The 23417-nt window shown below is 52.8% G+C and overlaps 1 protein-coding gene across 1 annotated transcript in view; it reads left to right on the top strand.

Annotated features, from left to right (window-relative positions):
• Window positions 1-7771, top strand: part of LOC143692457 (uncharacterized) — a gene marked incomplete at its 5' end in the record, with an annotated part of 208278 nt that extends 200507 nt beyond the window's left edge. Inside the window, 1 exon segment of the mRNA XM_077172690.1 lies at window positions 6900-7771. Within this exon segment, the coding sequence (XP_077028805.1) occupies window positions 6900-7771 (872 nt within the window).
• Between the last annotated feature and the right edge of the window lie 15646 nt (window positions 7772-23417).

Genomic DNA, 23417 nt, shown 5'->3' with positions numbered 1-23417 from the left:
ACAGAGATCCTTTATCTATATGTAGTGCTCATGTGCCCGAGGTTTCAAAATACCTCCTTGGGAGATCTCTGGGCCCTCTCCAAGGTGTTTTCAAATGAAAACATTCAGCTCAGAGTCTAAGAAAATCACCAGAGGACAGGGCCAGCCTGACCTGTCTCTCCTGGCTACTTTTGTCTGAGATCAGTCCTTGGATAAACAGAATTGAGAGGCCAAATTCTAATTTTGGCCATGGTCCCTGGACCTTAAAGCCGGTTCCTTTCCATAGGAAGGAAGGAACAGAGCCCCAGTGTTTCAGGGGCAGATGAGAAATGGCCACCAGAGGCCAAGGCCAGCCAGAGCAAGCAGGATTTTGTTCTGAGTGATATCCTTGCATATAGGAATTGCTTTAGGGAGAGTTTCAATTTTGGCAATGGGCATCTGAAAAGGGGGGCGGTTCTTTCCCATAGCAAGAAAAGCACGGAGCCCCAGTTTTCCAGGAGCTGATGAGAGGCGGCCCTTGACATTGCAACATCAGCCAGACCTGTCAGGGGACCCCTGGGAAGCCAAACCAGCCAGGCCTGTTCCATGTTCCCTCAGTTCCATGGGGCCCCACAGTGTCCCAATGGTCCCTTGCTTCCCTGAGGCCCTGAGGAGTCATAATGCCCCCTTGGTGACACCAGGCCCTGAAGGGTCCCAATGGTCTCCATGGTTCCATCAGGCCCCACAGAGCCATAATGGTCTCTGGGTTCCATGAAGCCCCGCTGGGTCACCATGGCCCCTTGGTTCCATGGGCTCCAGTGGTGCCACAATGATCCCCTTGGTTCCATGAGGTCTCCACAGTGTCCCAGTGATCTCCATGGGAAGAGAAGAACCCAGCCCCAGTGTTGCAGGGGCAGTCACCAGAGGTCAAGGCCACCCAGGCTTGATGTTACTGGCAGATTGTGCCTGGGAGCAACCCTTGGATATCCAGAATTTTGGAGGTGGAATCCCAATTTCAGACATGGACACCTGGAGGAAAAGGATGGTTGATTTCCATTGGAAAGAAAGCACGGAACACTGATTACACTGAGACATTTGGGGATCTATGGGGAGTATTGGGGATCGTTTCTGCACCTCGTGACCCAAAAGGAGCTTCTCTAATAAACTTTGCCTGAAGCTCCCTCTGTGCCCATGACAGGAACCCCTGTAAGTGTCTGGGCCATCCCGGCTCTTTGGCAGCCTGGGGACTCCTGGGATGTCACCGTGGAGCCCCCGTGAGTGCCTGTGACAGATGGGTGCCTTTGCAGCCCAAGGTGCCCTGGGATGTCACCATGGAATGGCTGTGACTGCCTCTGACCACAGGGCTCTTTACCATCCCCAGAAAGCCCTGGGAGGTCTCCATGGAGCCCCTGTCTCTGCCTGTGACATTCCAGCTCTGGAACAGCCTGGAGACTCTTGGAAAGTCCCCATGGAACCCCTCTGAGGGCCTGTGACAAATCTGATCCTTAGCAGGCAACCATCACCAGTCCACTGTTGCTATGGTCAGTTTCCATGGCAACCATCGCCACCCCCCTGTTCCTATGGTCAGTTTCCATGGCAACCATCACGAGCCCCTGTTGCTATGGTCAGTTTCCATGGCAACCATCACCAGACCCCTGTTGCTATGCTCAGTCCCTTGGCAGCTCCATGGAGACCCCATGCCGGGGTGGTTGCCATGGACACCAGCTCAGGCCTGCAGCCAGAGCCCGTTGCCATGGCAACCATTGGCAGCCCCATCCCCAGGCTCAGGGGATCCCAGAAGCACAGAATTGGCTGAGCTGGGAGGGACCCATCAGGATCCTCCAGTCCAACTGCTGGCCCTGCACAGGACACCCCAACAATGCCAGCCTGGGCCTGGCAGCGCTGGCCAAACGCTGCTGCAGCTCAGAGAGCCCTGGAGCTGGGAGCCTTCCCTGGGGAGCCTGGCCAGGGCCCCAGAAGCCTCTGGCCAAAAACCTTTTCCTGACATCCAAGCTGAGCCTGCCCCGACTCAGCTGCAGCCGCTCCCTCCACTCCTGTCCCTGGGCACCAGAGGGAAGAGGTTCCCACAGCCCCAGCCAGGGACCCGCTCCCAAGGCTGCTGCCATGGCCACCAGGGCTGCCACCAGCTGGGATGCTCGGTTTCCACGGGCCGGGCTTCAGGAATGGGATTCCCCAATTTCCTGCTCCCGCTAAAACTGCGCTGCCCTCGCTGCCCTCCCGCCTCCCATGGAAAGCACAAAAGGCAAAGATCCCGGACTGGGTTAAGAACAATTTAATGGGAACAGCAACGGGATAAAGAACAAACAGGAACAGAAACAATATTGATAACAGAAGGGATAAATAAAACTGTTTACAGGGAAAACTACAACACAACTCACAGGGTCTGCCGGGCTACAATATTTCTTGCCTGGAAAGGACACCCTTCTCCTCTGGGGGAGAGAGAGAGAGTCCCTTTCCTGTCCCTGGCAATGATCTGAGGTGGGACTGAATGTAATGACAGGGCCATGGCCAGACCCTCATGTTTTTCAATGCCACATCATGTCATTGGCAAAGGGCAGGAAAAGGTACAGGTGTCTTCCCAGCATGGATCACCGGGAACATGGATCACCAGGGCTCTTTCCAATCTGGCTTCTCCCATGGGGGATGAAGCTGGAGTGGTGCATGAAGCTGTTCCTGCAATTGAGGCACTTGCAGGGCTTCATTTACGGGTGGCTCCGTTGGTGTCTTGTCAAATGAGAGCTGCTGGTGAAGCTCTTCCCACACTGGGGACACTCGTAGGGCCTCTCCCCAGTGTGGATGCGCTGGTGCCTGATGAGGGTGGAATTGTGCTTGAAGCTCTTCCCGCAGTCAGGGCAGAGGAAGGGCCTCTCATCCGTCTGAATCCGCTCATGCAGGCGGAGATTTGAGCTGGTCCGAAACCTCTTCCCACACGTGCGGCACTCGTAGGGTCTCTCCCCAGTGTGGATGAGCTGGTGCCTGATGAGGTGGGACTTACGCTTGAAGCCCTTCCCGCAGTCAGGGCAGTGGAAGGGCCTTTCTTCTGTGTGAATCTGCTGGTGCCTGGCGAGATCAGGGCTGGTGTGAAACCTCTTCTGGCACTCAGGACACTCGTAGGGCCTCTCCCCAGTGTGGATGCACTGGTGGGTCAAAAGGGTGGAGCTGCAGCTGAAGCCCTTCCCACACTCCCCACACTCATAGGGCCATTCCCCAGTGTGGATCATCTGGTGGCTGATCAGGCTGCTGCTCTGCCTGAAGCTCTTCCCACACTCCAAGCACTTGTGGGGCTTTTTCCCATCATGAAGCTGCTCATGGGCCACCAGCTCGGAGCTCTGGCTGAAGCTCTGTCCACCTTCCTGGCTCAGGGTGGGTCTTTCATCCTCAGAGCACCCTGGGCTAGGTTTGGAGCCCCTTCTCCTGTGGGATCTCTGGGACTTGTCCTCCACGTTGGAATTCTGCACTGTGGAGCCACTGGAATTGGCCTCTTCCATGAGGTTCTGCTGTGGGGATTTGTCCTCCCTGGTCTCCATCCTCAGCTTCTTCCCTGGGGGAGGAAGGCCAAGGAGAGGATGGGATTTGCCTCCGTGCCACAGGGAAGGGGAAGGAGATCCCCCCAGTGCATCCCCAGCAGGACGGGGTTGGCAGCAGGGTTGTCCTGGAGCCGGGGGCTGTGCTGGGCTGGGAGATGGAGCAGGAGAGAGGGGGAAAGGGGCATTGACTTCCTCCTCACCTGCCTGGGGCTCCTGGGGCACCGTCTTCTTCCTCGCAGCCTCCTCCTCCATCTGGCCAAGTTTAAGGGATGGAAAATCCTGTTTTGAGAAGAAAACAAGGGATAAGTACATTGAATTTTGTACTTGTTTGAAGGCAAACCTGGGGAGGGTCTAAACCAGGATTACAATTTAATAAGAAAATGAAGATCGAGGCAATGATGCAGAAACACTGCCTTAAACTGACAGAGTCAGGATATAACCTGACACCCTGCTGCTGGTCAGGCTGGTGGCAGCAGTCCCATTAAATGGTGGCTGCAGTCCTGTTGGAGTGATGAACGTGATTCTGTCCAAGCAGTGATCCTGTAGAAGGCTCTGGTCTTCCTCTGGAGGTCCAGTGGTGGTTCTGGAGCTCTTGTCCTCTGGGAATCCAGTAGGCAAGCTGCTCCTGGTGTTGCAAGGCTCAGCTTATATCCAGGTAGGAATGCTTGGATCCTCCCCCTGGGCGGAGCATCCCACAATGGGAGGATGGAATTTGATCAGTCCTGCAGTGACACTCAATGGCCCATTCCCAGAAGATCTCTCCCCTGGAGGGCGTTATCAGGGCTGAGCCATGGAAGAGATCAAGAACACTGCCCCACCTGTTTATAGCAGTTGATGAAGATGGGCATTGAAAACATGCATTTGGTTCCATCTTACACTGCAGCCTGAAACAGTGGGGGAATCCCTGCTCAGGGGGTGAACACCACCCCCCTTACCCAAACTGGCTCAGGTGTAAAACCCCCACCCTGGGAAGGCCACACACACACAGGGGACAATGTCACACTTGCCCTGCCCCAGGGCAAATGGCATCTCTCTAATATTTTCTTAACCAGATTGCAAAATTATTTTGGCACAGTGAGTTCAGGGCACTGTTCTTTGACCCCAGAGTCCTTTGACAACAGCATGGTTCCTTCCTCTGAGGAGGTTGTGGGTCTCTCTGGAGGAACTCTTGGAAACTTGGATGCAGCTTCGTCTGAGCGACCTATGGGAGAACTGATGAGGAAAATGGCTGTTATGGGACTGGAGTGTAAAGAAAATATTTTGTTGTCCCTCCTTGAAAAGTTTGTGAAAATCACTGGAGGAAATGGAGCAAATAATACCAGCAAGACTGACAAGGTTCATTCACCACATGGTGAGGAACACAAGGCTGCTAAAAGTCCCACAAGAAGCCCAGCTCAAGTAGCTAAATTCCCAAATAACTACTGAATTCCCAGGCTTGGGTTTTCTGCCAAATGTGAGAATCATTATTCTCTTTATCCCTGTCACCTTTGTGTCAGCTGCACAGAGCTTCCACTTCCTTTTAATAATATCTGTATTAGGCCGAATTTGCACTTTTCTTTAATTGTAACCTGCCAGCAGCTGAGCTGGAGCTGTGCAGGAACCAAGGAAACTTGGAATTGCCACAGAATTGCTTCTATTGTCAGCCGGTGCTGCGGCGGCCGTGGGGCAGAGGGGTGGGAAAGGGGGGTCCGGGGTGGCAGTGGAGGAAATGCTGGGCCCGGGGGCTGAGCACAGGGCTGAGCACGCAGAGATGGTTTTGTTCTTGCTGAGCTCACACTGAGCCAAGGCCTGTCCTGCCCCTCATTCAGCCACGCTGGGGAGGGGCTGAGGGTGTGGGGGAGCTTGGGAGGGGACACAGCCAGGACAGGAGATCCCAGCTGACCCCAGGGATAGCCCAGACCATAGGACATCATGATCAGTGCATGAAGTGTGGGGAACAAGGAGGAAGGGGGCACATTTGCAGTCAGGGTTTTGTCTCCCCAGGTAACACTTAGGCAGGATTGGGCCCTGTTTCGCCAGTGGGCAGGGCCCGCACCAAAGACACAGACACCAACTTAACTTAAGGAACAGTGTAATTTAGATAATGCAAATTTGCAAAAAATTACAAAAATATTAGGTAGGCAAAGCAAATAATCATTAGTCAATAATTCCAAAAGAGAAGATGTTGAAATGAGTATCACACAACTGTCCATTTCTGGCTGCAGGCTCTGGAGATTCTATCTCTGCCTTCAATCAGGGTTGCATTCCCTAAAGAATCCTGGTACCAAATCCTGCTTTCCAAGGCTGGAACAGTGTCTCAGGTTTAGCTGGGTGTGTATTCAATTACCCTCTGTTAAAGTTGGGGCAATTATCATCTGTCAATTGAGCAGTTTACTTTATCTCTTCCACATGAATCCTCCCTCCAGGGAGATATCTTCTGTTAATGGGCCATTGAGTGTCACTGATAAAAATTCCATCATCCCATTGTGAGAAGCTCTGCCCAGAGGGAGGAGCCAAGCATTCCTACCTGGATATAATCTGAGAATGTGAACAACTGAGTCAGCCTTCTCCCACAGGATTCCCAGAAGAGCAGCTTTCAGCTCCACTGGATCCCAGAGGAAGACCAGGCCGATCGACGCCACAACTGGACCTTCAGAGGAAAACTCCACCCTTCTACAGGATCACTGCTCCAACAGAACCACACCTGTCACTGCAGGAGCACTGCAGCCACCATTTAACAGGAGTGCTACCAACACTCTGACCCACAGGGTGTCAGGTTGTATTCTTACTCTGTAAGTAGTTTTTAGTACTACTGCATTTGTATTTTTAATTTTCCTTCTGAAGAACTGTTATTCCTATTCCCATAGACTTTGCTTGACAGCCCCTTGTTTTGAAAATTATAATTCCAAGTGAAGGGATTAACATTTTCCATTTCAAGGGAGTCTCCTGCCTTCCTTAGCAGACACCTGTCTTTTCAAACTGACACAATGCCCTGGGACAGCCAGGCAGGTGAGGAGGAAGTCAGTGCCCCTTTCCCCCTCTTTCCTGCTTCATCTCCCAGCCCAGCACAGCCCCCGGCTGCAGGACAACCCTGCTGCCAACCCCGTCCTGCTGGGGATGCACTGGGGGGATCTCCTTCCCCTTCCCTGTGGCACGGAGGCAAATCCCATCCTCTCCTTGGCCTTCCTCCCCCAGGGAAGAAGCTGAGGATGGAGACCAGGGAGGGCAAATCCCTGTGGCAGAACCTCATGGAAGAGGCCATTTTGAGTGACTCCAGGGCACAGGAATCCAATGGGGAGGAAAATCCCCAGAGATTCCACAAGAGGAGAGGCTCCAAACCCAGCCCAGGGTGCTCTGAGGAGGAAAGACCCACCCTGAGCCAGGATGGTGGACAGAGCTTCAGCCAGAGCTCAGAGCTGGTGGGCCATGGGCAGCTTCACAATGGGGAGAAGCCCCACAAGTGCTTGGAGTGTGGGAAGAGCTTCAGGCAGAGCAGCACCCTGATCAGCCACCAGATGATCCACACTGGGGAATGGCCCTACGAGTGTGGGGAGTGTGGGAAGGGCTTCAGCTGCAGCTCTGCCCTCATCATCCACCAACGCATCCACACTGGGGAGAGGCCCTATGAGTGTCCCCAGTGTCAGAAGAGGTTTTACATCGACTCAGATCTCCTCCTGCATGAGCGGATTCACACGGATGAGAGGCCCTTCCGCTGCCCTGACTGTGGGATGGGCTTCAAGTGCAACTCCCACCTCATCAAGCACCAGTGCATCCACACCAGGGAGAAGTCCTACGAGTGTGGGGAATGTGGAATGAGCTTCAGCCAGAACTCTAACCTGATCTCCCACCAGAAGACCCACACCAGGGAACGACCCTATGAATGTGGGGAATGTGGGAAGAGCTTTAGGCAGAAGTCTCTCTTGATCTGCCACCAGAGGATCCACACTGGGGAAAGGCCATACAACTGTGGGGAATGTGGGATGACCTTTAGTAGGAAGACCCAAATGATCATCCACCAAATGATCCACACAGGGGAGCAGCCCTACAAGTGCCCCGAGTGTGGGAAGAGGTTTCACACCAGCTCTCAGCTCCTCCAGCACCAGCGAATTCACACGGATGAGAGGCCCTTCCTCTGCCCCGACTGCGGGAAGGGCTTCAAGCACAACTCCACCCTCGTCACCCACCGGCGCATCCACACTGGGGAGAGGCCCTATGAGTGTCCCCAGTGTGGGAAGAGCTTCACCAGCAGCTCTCACTTGACCAGACACCAACGGAGCCACCAGTAAATGAAGCCCTGCACATGCCCCAAATGCAGGAAGAGCTTCATGCACTGCTCCAGCTTAATCCCCCATTGGAGACACCACGTTGGTCAGAGTCCTGGTGATCCATGTTCCCTGTAATCCATGCTGGGAAGACACCTTTACCTTTTGTTGCCCCGCCAATGACTTTATGTGGGATTGGAGAACATGAGGGTCTGGCCATGGCCCTGTCATTACATTCACTCCCACCTCAGGTTATTGCCAGGGGCAGGAAAGGGACTCTCTCTCTCTCTCTCCCTGAGGAGAAGGGTGTCCTTTCCAGACAGGAGGAAATACATTGCCAGGAAGAACTAGTTGTTGATGTTGTAGTTTTCTCTGTAAATAGTTTTACTTCTCCCTTCTTTTATCAATATTGTTTCGGTTCCTTTTGCTCCTTATCTCCTTGCTGTTCCCAATAAATTGTTCTTATCCCAGCCCGGGATCTTTGCCTTTTGTGCTTTCCATGGGAGGCGGGAGGGCAGCGAGGGCAGCGTGGTTTTAGCGGGAGCAGGAAATTGGGGAATCCCATTCCTGAAGCCCGGCCCGTGGAAACCGAGCATCCCAGCTGGTGCCAGCCTTGGTGGCCATGGCAACCACCCCTGGCATGGGGTCTCCATGGAGCTGCCAAAGGACTGACCATAGCAACAGGGGGCTGGTGATGGTTGCCTACTAAGGATCAGATTTGTCACAGGCCCTCAGAAGGGTTCCATGGGGACATTCCAAGAATCTCCAGGCTGTTCCAGAGCTGGAATGTCACAGGCAGAGACAGGGGCTCCATGGAGACCTCCCAGGGCTTTCTGGGGATGGTAAAGAGCCCTGTGGTCAGAGGCAGTCACAGCCATTCCACGGTGACATCCCAGGAGTCCCCAGGCTGCCAAAGAGCTGGGATGTCCCAGACACTCACAGGGGTTCCTGTGATGGGCATAGTGGGAGCTTCAGGCAACATTTATTAGAAAAGCTCCTGTTGGGTCACAAGGTGCAGAAACGATCCCCAGTGCTCCCCATAGATCCCCAAATGTCACTGTATCAGTGTTCCATGCTTTCTTTCCAATGGAAAACAACCATCCTTATCCTCCAGGTGTCCATGTCTGAAATTGGGATTCCACCTCCAAAATTCTGTATATCCAAGGGTTGCTCCCAGGCACAATCTGCCAGTAACATCAAGCCTGGCTGGCCTTGGCCTCTGGTGACTGCCCCTGCAACACTGGGGCTGGGTCCTTCCCTTCCCATGGAGAACACTGGGACACTGTGGAGACCTCATGGAACCAAGGGGATCATTGTGGCACCACTGGAGCCCATGGAACCAAGGGGCCATGGTGACCCAGCGGGGCTTCATGGAACCCAGAGACCATTCTGGCTCTGTGGGGCCTGATGGAACCATGGAGACCATTGGGACCCTTCAGGGCCTGCTGTCACCAAGGGGGCATTATGACACCTCAGGGCCTCAGGGAAGCAAGGGACCATTGGGACACTGTGGGGCCCCATGGAACCGAGGGAACATGGAATAGGTCTGGCTGGCTTGGCCTCCCAGGGGCCACCTGACAGCTCTGGCTGATGTTGCAATGTCAAGGAATGCCTCTCATCAGCTCCTGGAACACTGGGGCTCCGTGCTTTCCTTGCTATAGAAAAGAACCATCCCTTTTTTTAAATGTCCATTGCCAAAATTGGTATTCTCTCAAAAAATTTTCCTATATGCAAGGGTTTCTCTCAGAAAAAAACCTGCCACTTCTGGCTGGCCTTGTCCTCTGGTGGTCACTCTCTTCTTCCTGGCAAACACTGGGGCTCTGTTCCTTCCTTCCTATGGAAAAGAACCAACCTTCATATCCATGGTCCATGGCCAAAATTAGAATTTGGCTTCCCAAATTCCATATATCCAAAGATTGCTCCCAGAAAAAAGTAGTAAGGACAGACAGGTCAGGCTGGCCATGTCTGCTGGTGATTTTCTTAGACACTGAGTTGAATGCTTTCAGTTGAAAAAACCTTGGAAAGGGGCCAGAGATCTCCCAAGAAGGGTTTTTGAGGACTTGGGCACATGACCGATACATATGGACAAAGGAGCTCTGTGCTCTGTGCTGTTGTGGTGATTTTGCATCATGGAAGTGATGTCCTAAGAGAAGCTTCTAGCAATTTCATCTGTGTCTGACAAAAAACCAATCAGTAATCAGCTTTGAGAACTGACAATCTGTTAAACCAGTAAGGAAACTGTACACACCTCTGTGAAGACACATGTTAAAGATGGGAAAGCCTGGGAGGGTCTCTTTCCCTTCTGGCTGGCACAGAGGTAACAAGGCTGACCCGGCCCCGTCTCAGCCAGGCCGGGCCGGGCGGCTCCTGCCGTGGGGCCGGGCCCCTTCCCAGGGACCCCGCCAGGCCCCATCGGCTGCCGGGCAGGGCAGGGGAGGCCGCAGGGCCGAGGCCGGGCCGGGCCATGGCTGCAGTTGGGAACATCTGGGCCCTGCTGAGCCCTGCCCCGCCGCCAGCCCGGGCCCAGCCAGGATCCGCCGGGCCCCAGGAGCAGCCCCGGGCCGGGCCGGCTCGGCCAAGATTCTGCCACCCTTGGGCTTCAGCCGCAAGCCCCGGGCAGGGGCAGGAGAAGCCATCGGCCCCCGGCCGTGCTGCTGCTGTGCTCTGGCCTGGCTGCTGAGATCCTGGCCCTGCCCCAGCGCGGCCCATCCTGACACAGCCCCAGTGCAGCCACTGCAGAAACCTCCATCGTAAAACAGCTCCGGCCGCAAGCACCGAGCCCGGCCGGGGGCACGGAACCATCTGCAGGCCCCGGGTGAGAGATGAACTCTTTCAGTGCTTCCATCCTCCCTCCAGTGAGAGAAAAGGACACCGTGCAGGCACAGAGAAGAGCAACATGAAGACACCGAGGTCAGTGAAGGGGAAGTTGAGTCCCAGATGGGAGGGATGAGAAGATGCCTTGATCTTGGGGCTGAAATCCTCTTGTAAAGCTATGGGGAAGGATGTAATTGATACATCAGACTTTCTTTTTCCCTATAACTAATTGAAAATATGGGTAGATGAGTTGTTCAGCAAAGGCCTCCATGCTAAATTAAGCAAATGTTGAAGTAGCTGTGATCCCATGAGAAGTTTGTACAGAGAAAAAGAGAAGAGTGATGAGACCCTGTGCCCTCAGGGAGAGAAGATCTTTATTTTCAGAGAGGAAGATGGTTTTAGAAATTGATGAAGAGAATCTTTGCTCTTGAACAGCTCATCTTTAAACTGATACCCCATAAGTTGACATGGCCCATAAAACATCTGTGGGAAAAGCTATGAAAAAATGGGAGGGACTTCACAATTGCAGATTTTCTGGGCAGCTGCTATTTGTGGGAATTGAGAGCCACGAGTGAACTTTTTTCTTATGGAGAAGTCTCCTTAGCATGAAAGAGAGACTCCTCTCCCAAATGAACTGAAGAAAGACTGTTCTAGATGGTATAAACTGACTGAAACTTTCAGGTTTTGTCTCCTTGCATTGTCAGTAAGAAAGAAAAGGCTGAAGGGGAAGGAGAAGTGTTCAGATCCTTTTTATTCTTTTTTCTATTTACTGGTAATAAACTTTTCCATATACTCTTTTAAAATTTTGAGACTACTTTGCCTTTCTCCTAATCCTATCTCACAGCAGGAAATGAGTAAATATATTCCAGGGAGTGCAATGGTAATTAGCCAACACTGATACCACTGCACTAATAGATGCATTGGCTGAGAAATCTCAAATTAGCAAACCAAAAATTACTCCAGATACATTCCTGATAAACTGCATAAGAGCAGAGGGAAATCAAGGCAGAGCCATGGTTTGTCAGGACTTGCTGCATCCTGATGAGCCCTGTGGTGCATTTGGAGCTGAGCCCTGGAACATCAGGGCCTGAGAGGAGATTGCACAAACCTTTCCAGGAGTCAAAGCCAGAAGAAAACCCCAAAGTGTCTCAAAGCAGGAATGGGTCTCAGTGAGGTCCATCCCCAACACAGGCTCCTCATGGACTCCTTGGAGGTGACAATTGGAGGCCAGGATTGACCAAAAACCTCTCAGAGTCTCAGTATGGAAAGGAAATTCCAAACTACCTTAAAAAATTTGAGAATCTCAAAGCATTACTGAGCAGCACTGAGTGTCAGTACAAAGCTCTCCAGGGACTCATTAAAGCAGGTAATTGGGGCCATGACTGCACAAACCTCTCACAGAGTCTGTATCAAAAGGGAAACACCAAGTAACTTCAAATAACTGAAGTACCCTGAAGCATTAATGAGCCCCACTGAGTGTTGTTACTGACAAAGCCTCTCCAGGGACTAATTACAGCAGATAATTGGAGGCCATGATTGCACAAAGCTCTCAGAAACTCCAAGGCAAAAGCCAAACCCCAACTCCTTTGAAAAAGCTGCAGTCCCTGCAGGGAGCATTCAGGAGCCCCCAGGGCCATTGCTGAGCAAGGCTCCCCAGGGACTCCTTGCAGCAGATCCTTGAGGCCACTGGGATGTGGGCTAGGGGGGGATGCTGAGGGCAGCACAAGGGGCTGACAGTGCCCAGCCTGGCTGGGGCTGTGCCAGGAGGCCCCAGGGCCTCAGGACAAGGTGTCTCCTCCCAGCCCTTGCTGGCACAGACCCTGCTGTGCCCCAGGGCACCAAGACTTGGCTTCTCTTTGTCCCCACCTGTCATCACTGCCTGCAGTTCTCTGCTCTGCCTGGGGCCTGGGGACACTTGCTCACTCGTGTCCCTCACTGGGACCCATTAAAAGTCCAAGAAAGTTTGGAGCTGGATTCTGCCTTGGAGTTCTGGAGAGGTTTCTTCAGCTCCCTCTCAGGGACTGATGCTCAGGGCCTGAGCACAAAGCCCCAGAGGCTGATTAAAGTCCTTGTGCTGTGTCTGTGCTGCTGAGCTGGGCTGGGCTCCTGGCCCAGAGGCAGCTCCTGCTCACCAAGAAGAGCTTCAAAAGCACATTTCTCTGGATGAGCAGCTCTTGTGCCAGCCCAGCAGGGCTGGGGCACTGCCTGCAGCCAGCCCGGGCACAGCCCAGAGGCACAGAGAGCTTCAATCAGTCAGGGCTGGGAAGGGGCTGAGAAGTGCCTGGGGCACAATCACTGCCAGCCCTTGGCACAGGAACCTCTGGCTGCAGGACAATGCAGCTGCAGCTTCTGGAGCCATCTCCTCAAGCTGGAACATGCCAATGCCTGCAGAGCCTGTGAGTACAACTCCGAGGATTTCTGCTGCAGGGGAGGTGAAATGCGCATGAATCTCTGACATGCTGAGGGGTTCTGATCAGTCATAGACTATTTCCAAGACAAGGATTTTAAAAGAAAAAAGGATATTCCTAAGACTTTTTATTCAGTTTCCTACTATTGGACCATGGCAGCACGGAGGGGATAAATATTAAAGGTTGATTAGGAATTATTAATTATGAATGCTGACAAGAGCTTGACATATCTGAACTGTTGCTTTCAGTGATCAGTAGGTTCACAGGAGATCCCTAATGTGCTTTCAGCCCCTCTGCCCATGGACAGCAGCAGCATCACCTTTGCTGGAGCCATCAGGCTCAGTCTGAGCTGTCCTTTCTCCAAGCTGCAAACAGCACCTGCCCCCAGCCAGTGCCCTGCAAACAGGCAGGGTTCTGTAGGGCCAAGGAGAGTGCACAGAGATTTGGGGTCTGTGAGTGCTGGCAGGGAGAGATCAGGCACAGGGAAACACCTGTAGGAGGAAAATCTGCAGGAAGCAGAGAGAAGATCAGGCAATGAGAGAAAACAAAGCCCAGCAATGCTGTGGCAGGGAGAGTTTAGAGATGCCCACAGGAGCCCCTGCAGTGCAGCCCCTCCCTCTGAACAAGCCCCCTCCCTCCTGTGCCCCAGCCAAGCCTCTGCCCTCAGGGCCGGGGCTCCAAGGCGTGCAGCCCCTCCTGTGCAGGCAGAGCTGCAGCAGAGCCGTGGGGCAGCTCTGCAGCCCCGGGCCCAGTTCCCTCTGCAGAGCACAGGGCTGGGAGCAGCTGCCCGGCCCTGGGGGCTCTGGCAGGGGCACAGTTGGCTCAGGGTGACGCTGTCCCCAGGGCCCAGCTCTGGGCAATGCTGTCAGTGCAGCCAGGGAAGGAGCTGCATCTCCCACAATCCAATGCCATCAGAAGGACACTTGGAAGTCTCCCTGAGATTTCAGTCCAAGCTGGGAGCTTCAATCCAGGGTGCAAACCTGTCCTAGAGCATCTCTGAGTCATAAGATTGATGGGAAAAGGCAGAGGTGTTCTGACACAGATAATGCTTCTGGGTTGGTAAAATGAGAAACGTGAGCCCTTGGCTACGAATGTGGAGCTGGGCTGTGGTGGATCCATCTGCTCCAACAGTACCTGGTGACATCATAGGGGAAGCTTTGGAACGTGATCAACCTCCACCTGAGAAAGGTAAAAGCCCAAAGAAAATCTGAACAGGTCAGAATGACAGGCCATCTCCCCTCACTCTATCATCATCACTTTGCCTCACAGAACTTGCTCTGTTCTTCCTGAGGGCTGCAGAAATGATGAGGGTTTCTGATATCCAAGAATACCAGGAGAGACATGGGGGATCTTATAAAGAAAACCACAGAACTCTTAAAGACAGAAGCGTGCCCGTGAAAGTTACAGGGGAGGGTGTATGGGAAATGGCTTTGATTTTGTTTACAGGTATCTCCTCTGACTCTTCAATGTCCTTTTATCCATATACAGCTCCCAATGGCCAGCCAGGGCAAATGTCCAACAGCAGCTCCATCAGGCACTTCCTCCTGCTGGCATTGGCAGACACGTGGCAGCTGCAGCTCCTGCACTTCTGCCTCTTGCTGGGCATCTCCCTGGCTGCCCTCCTGGGCAACGGCCTCATCATCAGCGCCGTAGCCTGCGGCCACCACCTGCACACGCCCATGTTCTTCTTCCTGCTCAACCTGGCCCTCGCTGACCTGGGCTCCATCTGCACCACTGTCCCCAAAGCCATGCACAATTCCCTCTGGGACACCAGGAACATCTCCTACACAGGATGTGCTGCACAGGTCTTTCTGCTTTTCTTCTTCCTGTCAGCAGAGCTTTCCCTGCTGACCATCATGTGCTACGACCGCTACGTGTCCATCTGCAAACCCCTGCACTACGGGACCCTCCTGGGCAGCAGAGCTTGTGCCCACATGGTAGCAGCTGCCTGGGCCAGTGCCTTTCTCAATGCTCTCATGCACACAGCCAATACATTTTCCCTGCCCCTTTGCCATGGCAATGCCCTGGGCCAGTTCTTCTGTGAAATCCTCCAGATCCTCAAGCTCTCCTGCTCACAGTCAATCCTTAGAAGAATGGGGCTTCTTGCTCTTAGTGCCAGTTTCACACTCGGCTGTTTTGTGTTCATTATCTTCTCCTATGTGCAGATTTTCAGGGCTGTGCTGAGGATTCCCTCTGAGCAGGGACGGCACAAAGCCTTTTCCACCTGCCTCCCTCACCTGGCCGTGGTCACTCTGTTCATCAGTACTGGCACAATTGCTCACCTGAAGCCCCCCTCCATGTCCTCCCCATCCCTGGATCTGGCCCTGTCAGTTCTGTACTCGGTGGTGCCTCCAACCCTGAACCCCCTCATCTACAGCCTGAGGAACCAGGAGCTCAAGGCTGCAGTGTGGAGACTGATGACTGCATGCTTTCAGAAACATTAAACTGCTGGCCAATTTCTGCAAATCACTTGTAATAAAAGTCATCTTTGATAGTACACGTTGGCTGCAGTTTGGAGGTTCTTTATCTTTTATTTTAGGTTTTTAATCTTGTCCACAAATAAATGTCATTTATTGTGCCATTTCTCATTTTGTTTCCCTCCACCTAACTGTGGCCACAGACTGTGTCAATGAGGGGTTGTGCTCTCAATGGCTTTAAAGTAACTAAAGGATCTCCCAGCAGAGTTTTCTGCAGAGATGCCCTTTTGTTGCCATCTCTGGAGCTGCAGCAGCAATGTCTGTGTGCAGAGCTGGGGCAGATCAGTGCTGGCCCAGCAGCTGTGCCCAGCAGCAGCAGCAGCAGCAGCACTTGGTGTTGCCAGTGCTGCTGCCGTGGCCCTGCCCCGCTGCCCTGGTGGCCCTGGTGTTGCTGCAGGGCCTGAGTGCTCTCGGGGCCGGGCACAGCCCTGGGGGTGGCAGTGCCGGGGCTGCAGCAGGGACAGGCCATGGGCACTGCTGGGGCAGCGCTGACGCCTCAGGCCAGGCCCTGGGGGCTCCAGGCTCCTTGCCCAGGCTCTCTCAAGAACACGGCCAGGCCAATGCTCAGCACAGAAACCCCCGTCAGCAGCCCCAGGCTGGCCGTGGGCAGGCTGGGGGCAAACAGCATGGCTGGGGCTCTGCAAGGGCCCTGGGGCAGACGGGAAGGAGCAGCAGAGCAGGGGCTGATCCATGCCCAGTGCGCTGCACAGCCCAGGGCAGCGTCCCAGAGCGTCCTCATGCAGCTGCCAACAACATCCCCCCTCTGCAGCCCTGGCCTCTCCCCCAGCTCACACAGGTGCCCCATCCTTGCAGGCACAGACACGGCAGCACTGCCTCAGCAGCCCCTGTTTGCATTGCACACAGCAGGGCCAGCACCCCCATGCTGTTGCTGTGGGGACATGAACCTGAGGGAGCACAAATGCCATCAGCCCCTGGGGCCAGCAAGGCCTGGGGACACCAGGGAAACCACTCAGCTTTGTCCTGGCCTCTGCACTCAGCCAGAAAGTTTGTTCCCATCAGCTCGGAGTTTCCTGTACCCCTGCAGACACTGTTGCTCAGAGCCAGGGCTGCCTGGCAGCCACCCCCAAACTGCCCTGAGCATTTCCTTGGCTTCTCCTTTGCTCTCTTTACTCTTTCCTTGAACAAATTTCTTCCTCTTGCCCACCCTAGGGGGCCCAGTACTGGACGCAGCACTCGAGGTGCTGCCCAACCAGTGCTGAGCACCGGGGAAGAATCCCTGCCCTGCTCCTGCTGGCCACACCATTCCTGATCCAGGCCAGGAGCCATTGGCCTTCTTGGCCACATGGGCACACTGCTGCCTCATGTCCAGCCTGCTGTCCATCAGTCCCTGCAGGTCCCTTTCTGCCTGGCTGCTCTCCAGCCACTCTGTCCCCAGCCTGCAGCACTGGGGCCAACTATCAGGGCCTGGCCTTTGGATTTGTTAAACCTCACCTTGTTGGCTTTCATCCCCTGGATCCAGCCTGTCCCGGGCCCTGTGCAGAGCCCTCCAACTCTCCAGCAGATACATCCAGCTTGTTGTCATCTGCAAAGATCTCCTTGGTTCTTTGGGCCCCCTCAGTGTCACAATGGCCTCTTGGTTACACCAGGCCCTGCACTGTCACACTGGTCTCCTTGGTTCCATGGGGCCTCAAAATGTGACAATGGTCCCCTTGATTCCATTGGGCCCCAGGGTGTCACAATGGCCCCATGGTCATATGAGGTCCCACACTGTCACCATGGTCTCTGTGGTTCCACAAGTCCCCTCAGTGTCACAATGGACTCCTTGTTTCCACAAGGCCACACAGTGTCACAGCATTATTCCAGATTCCTTGAGGCCCCATCGTGTCACAGTGGCCCCTTGGTTACACAGGATCCTGCAGTGTCACAATGTCCCCTTGGTGCCATGAGGCCCCGCAGTGTCAGAACGGCCCCTTGGTTCCACTGGGCCCTGCAGTCTCCCAATGGTCCCCTTGGTTTTGCAGTGTCAAAATGGTGAAACCCTTGGTTACACGAGGCCCTGCAGTGTCACAATGGCCTCTGTGGTTCCACGAGGGCCCAGAGTGTCATGGGGCACTCCCTGGTTCCATTTTGCTCCACAGCACCACCATGGAGCCCCGGTTCTGTGGGGCTCCACGGTGTCACAATGGTCCTCTTAGTTCCAGGAGGCCCTGCAGTGTCACAATGGCCCCAGAGTGTCCCAATCATCACAGAATGACAGAATCAAATAGGCTGGAAAAGACCTTTGGGATCATCAAGTCCAACCAATGCCCTAATACTGCCTTGTCACCCAGACCATGCCACTGAGTGCCACTGGAGAGGGACAGTGACTCTGCCACCTCCCCCCTGGCCAGCCCATTCCAGTTCCCACTCACCCTTTCTGTGAAGAACTCCTTCCTATTGTCCAGCCTGAGCCTCCCCTGGTGCAGCTTAAGGCTGGGTCTTCTTGTCCTGCCCTCCAGCAGATCCACACTCACACCCAGCTTGGTGCCATCTGCAATTTGTGAATGCTGAACTCGATCCCCTCACCCAGATCATCAGTGAAGATATTAAACAGGACTGGGCCCAGCACAGATCCCTGGGGACAGCACCAGTGCCTGGACACCAGCTGGGTGCAGCACCATCCCCACCACTCTCTGGGCCCAGCCTCCAGCCAGCTCTTAAATCTCCCAGCCAGGAGGGAACCTGCCCAAGCCGTGGGCTGCAGCTTTTCCAGGGAATGCTGTCAGAGACAGAGTCAAAGGCTCTGCTGGAGTCCAGGCACACAACATCCACAGCCTTTCCCCCATCCACAGGTGGGTCACCTGGGCATAAAAGGAGACCAGGTTGGTCAGGCAGGACCTGCCAGCCCTAAATCCATGCTGGCTGGCTCTGATCCCTGGGCCATCCTGTGGGTGCCCTGTGATGGCACTCAAGGTGATCTGTTCCATAACCTTGCCGGGCACCCAGGTCAGGCTGACAGGCCTGGAGTTCCCCAGCTCCTCCTTCCAGCCCTTCCTGGGCATGGGCTCACACTGGCACCTCCAGTGCTCTGGGCCCTCCCTGCTGAGCCAGGACTGATGGTAAATGATGGAGAGCAGCTTGGGGAGCTCATCCACAGCTCCCTCATCCCCCTGGGATGGATCCCATCTGATCCCATACACCTGTGAGCATCTGAGTGGCTCAGCAGGTCCCCAGCTGCTTCCTCCTGGATTCCAGGGGGCTGTTCTACTCCCTGTGCCCATCTACCAGCTCAGGAGAACACTTGTCCTGAAAGGAAACCTGTCCTAATATTGAAAATTGAGACAAACAAGGTGTTAAGTAGCTCAGCCTTTTCTTTATCTTTAGTTACTATATTCCCCACTACATCCAATAAAGAGTAGAGGTTCTCCTCATCCCACGTTTTGCTATTAATTTATTTATAGATACATTTTCTATTATTTTTCACACAAGTGGACAGGTTAAGCTCTAACTGAGCTTTCACCTCTTTCCTTTTCTTTCTGCATAACCTAATAACATCCTTAAACACTGCCTATGTTTCCTGACCTTGTGTCCAAAGGTGATGCTCACTCTTCCTTCCCTTGACTTCCCACAAAATCTCCATGGGCAGCCAGGCCAGTCATTTTCATCACCAGCTCATCTTTTGCCACACTGGGACAGGCTGCTCTTCCCCCTTAAGATTACTTTCTTGAAATGTGTCTATCCTTCCTGGACCCCTTTGTTTTTAAGGGGTGTTTCTCTTTAAAACAATCAGTACCTGATTTGATACTCCCCAAATCTGCATCCTAAACAGGCCAAAGTCTGCCCTTCCTAATTTCAGTGTAGAGGTTTTGTTGCTGCCCCTCCTTCTTTCACAGAACATTGAAAACTAGATTATTTCATGGTCACTGTGCCCCAGGCAGCCTCCGAGCCCCACATCTGCCCCCAGCCCTTCTCTGTCTGTGAACAGCAGCAGGCAGAGCTTTCCTTGGTAGTGGGAGAGTTACCAAAGATTCGGTAAAACAGAAAAGTCCTTTTAACCCCAGTGCAGCATTAAGAAGCAGCATTCTTTATTCAGCTGGATGCACGAGGGAGAGCTCCTCCCAAAGCCCTGCAGGCTGAGTACAAGAAAGTTTCTTTTTATTTTCTGTATTTTGCACACATATTCATTGATTGTCCTGGACTAAACACACATATGATAATCATTTCCCAAAATCACTAACACATTTCCCCTCCCCTTTACGCATGTATTCTTCCAGACCCCTGGGGGTCTCTCTGGTGGTCCCTGGTGGTCGTGGACCCCAATGTTCCAGTGGGCCTGGCTGAGCTGGCAGGACCCTGAGGCTGCTGAAGTTCCAGTTCCCCTTCTCACACAATGGGGACTGTGTGGTTTCCATAGGACTGGGGATGTGGAGAACAAACTCCAGGTGTGAGCTCAGCTGGTGTAGGCAATTGATCATCTGGTAACATGAGGTCACAGAGTGGGATATGACATCACAGAGTGGGTTATGTGAGGTCATTGATCAGCATGACATCATAGGCTGCCTCTGTGACATCACAGAGCAGATGTCTGACATCACAGAGCAGACTATGACATCACAGAGTTGGCTGTGACATCAGAGACCAGCTGTGTGACATTAGAGAAGGGGCTGTGACATCACAGAGCAGGCTGTGACATCCCAGAGGGGCTGTGTGACATCCCAGCAGGGCTGTGTCAGGTCACTGGGTTGGTCACTCGGCCCCAGCTCCCCCTCACAGTTTCTCCCAACAAGTCCAATGCTGTCCATGCCCAGCGGGGTCCCTGTCCCCCGAGATCCCCCCGGCCCACCTGGAGCCACAGCCTCCACCAAAGGATGTTCCACAGGATCCACCCCAGAGCCTGACATGGGCACAAGGGGCCAGGGCTGTGTGACCAGGACATCAAGGACAGGGATTCTCCAGGTCACTGTGGCCTGGCTTGGGTTGCCCAGGGCAGGAAAGATGTCTGGCAGCTGGAGCAGGGTCTGGGAAGGGCCTCCAAGGTGGGGCTGGAGCCCCTGGGCTGTGAGCAGCGGCTGAGGGAGCTGGGCTTGTCCAGCCCAGAGCAGGGAAGGCTGAGGGGCTCCTCATCCCAGCCTGGCAGTGCCAGCGAGGAGGGGATGGAGAACACAGAGCCAGGCTCTTCACCGGGGGCCTGGTGGGAGACAAAAGCCAATGGGTGGAAGGGGAAAGAGGGGAGATCAGCCAGGACAGGAGGAGATGAAATGAGTCAGGCTGGTTTCAGCATTTCCTCAACACCAAGAGTAGCCTGACCTCCCTTCTCCATCCACCACTGACAGCTTTGCAAATCAGGAATTGTTGGAGCTGTTTTACACCCACTCCAGGACAAGCAGGCTTTGTTGGCTGACAAGAAATGAACATCCCTCTGTGTCTCGGGCAGCTCCTTCTCCAAGGAAAGCAGGTGGGAGTTGGAGCCAAAGAGCTGAAAGCTGCAGGTGCAGCCTGGGCTGGAGGGAGCTCAGATTTGCACAAGGCTGCTCTGAGTGCCAGGGCTTGGATGGGGGAAATGGTGGGGTGGGGGTAGGGACAGAGTCTGATTGATTGTCAGCCATGAAGCGTCTTGATTTGCATATCTATTCACACTGCATGAGGAGGTACTTGGATTCAATGTGAATTGGAGATTGCACATATCATTTAATTAGGGAAAGAAGTTTTTCTTGTTAAGGTTATGGAGATTTTTTTACAAGAGGAAAAAGTTTTTTTGTGGTTCTTAATTCTGTCATGGATAACAGGTGTCTGGGGAACTTTGTTCTTGTGAAGTTGTTTTTATTGCTACAAGCTTTTTCACAGCTTGTTGATGGACCATGTCAACTTATGGGGTTTTGTTTTAAAGATGAGTTATTTAAAGGTATAAGTTTTTATTATTTACTTTTAAAATTATTTTTATTTCTGAGAATAGAGATCTTCTCTTGGTCACACTGGATTACTTATTCCGCCCCTATTTAAACTTTTGATGAAATTACAGGTATTTTAACATTTGTTTATTTTAGTATGCAGGTTTTTGTTTGAAATTAATTGTAATATTTTATAGTTTTATGTGTTATAAAGAAAAAGAGTTTTCTTTTTATAGTTTATTAGAGGATTTTAGTTTTAAGATTAAGGAATTTTTTCTTTTTTATTTGGGCTTTAATTTCTTCTTTACTGACTTTGATGGTTTTATGTTATTTTTTATATGCTTGTATTTTGTTTTTTTATATGTTTGTATTTTGTTTTTTTCTTTTACCCGAGGGAGGATTGAAGTATTGAAAGGGTTAACACCTGACCCACTGGTAACTTGTGGTGGAAGTTGTGGTGGGGTTGTGCTAGAATTGGTTTTATGGTTGGTTTTTGGCTTTTTTTATGTTTACGTTTTGGGTTGTAGGGGTTTTTAGTTTTAGTTGTGTTGGGAGAGGGGACTTGATGGTAATATTTTAATGGCTGTGGCTGGCTTTGTTCTGGTTGGGGTTTAGTAGCTTCTTTTATTTTCCTGTTTGAGAGTTGTTGGGGTTTGGTTTGGTCAGAATGGGGCCAATGGGGAGGGGGTAGCCTGGGGAAGGAGGAAGGGGCTCAGCCCATGGCAGGGTTGCTTGGTTTGGTTTGGTTTGGTTTGGTTTGGTTTGGTTTGGTTTGGTTTGGTTGAGATGGGGGCCGGGGCCCGCTGCTTCTTTGTTGACTGGAAAAGAAAGAGGAGGTTCCTGGGTTTTTCCATCTTTAACATTTGTGTTTCACAGAGGCGTGTTCAGAATCTCAGTGGTTTAACATATTGTCAGTAACACAAGAAGTTTTGTATTACTTTTTAAAATTCTTCTCATGTCAAACTACGACAGATAGTCAACAAAAACACTTTTCAAAGCACTGACTTGGCCCATTCAACTTCACAAACTCTAAGCCTGTTCAATTTAATGTTAATCAAAATTGGTAGGAGAACAGAAATAGAAGAAGACACAGAAAGAGATAAAAGACAAAAAAGATACAGAGAAGCGCACACACAGCTACCAACTCCTGGATTCCAGCAGTGTTCAGATGGAAATTCCAAGAGGAGGTAGGGGCAAGATGTGTGCTTGCCTTGTGGTCAGCCTTCAATACCCCTTGGTCTTCCTGGGCCCTTCCCCCAGGTGGGGCTTGGGCTCATTTGGTCCCTCAGGAGCTGGGCTGGGGCTGCAGAGGTGGCTGTGGAGCATTGCCTGTGCTGTGCCAGGGACTGGCAGCCACTGCTGGGCTGGGATAGAGGCTCTGGGGGGATTGGGGTTCCAGGGCAGGGCAAGGCTGGACCTGCCCCTTCCTCTTCCACACATGAAATGTTTTGAGCCAACAATCTCCTCCAGTCTGTCACAACAGGCAATTTAGAGGTGAAATCCCAATTCTGGCCATGGGCACCTGGCCACTAAGGGCAGCTCTTTTCTATAGGAAGGAAAACAGAGAGTCACAGTGTTTGGAAGGCAGGTGAGAGCCTCACTAGGCAAAGGCCAGCCAAACTTGTCAGGAATGGCAGATTTTGTCTGGTAGCAGTTTTTGGATATAGGGAATTTTGGAGGTGGAATCCCAATCTCAGCCATGGGTGACTGGAGGAGCAGGACAGTTCTTTCCCATAGGAAGGAAAGCACAGAGGCTTCCCACAATGTCACAGGACTCCTCTGTTCCATGATCCTGCAATGTCACAATGGACCTTTGGACCCTGGGGTTTGGCATTGTCACAATGGTCTCCTTTGGCTCCACAGTGTCACAATGGACCATTGATGACAGGAGGCCCCTCTGTGTCTCCCTGGAGCTTTGGTTCCATGCAGCCCTGCAGTGCCTCAATGGACTCCTCTGGCTCCACAGTGTCACAATGGACCACTGATGACATCAGGCCCCGCAGTGTCTCAAAGGCCTCTTGGTTTCATGACACCCCACAGTATCACAATGGTCCTCTTGGTTCTGTGGGCACCCCCAGGGTCACCATGGTCTCACAGGTTCCATGAGATCTCACAGTCTCTCAATACTTTGCCTATTCCATTA

This window comes from Agelaius phoeniceus (genome assembly GCF_051311805.1).
Source record: "Agelaius phoeniceus isolate bAgePho1 chromosome W unlocalized genomic scaffold, bAgePho1.hap1 SUPER_W_unloc_1, whole genome shotgun sequence".
NCBI classification, from domain to species: Eukaryota; Metazoa; Chordata; class Aves; order Passeriformes; family Icteridae; genus Agelaius; species Agelaius phoeniceus.
Note: the sequence above shows the minus strand (reverse complement) of the source record. Positions and strands in the feature narration are given on the sequence as shown.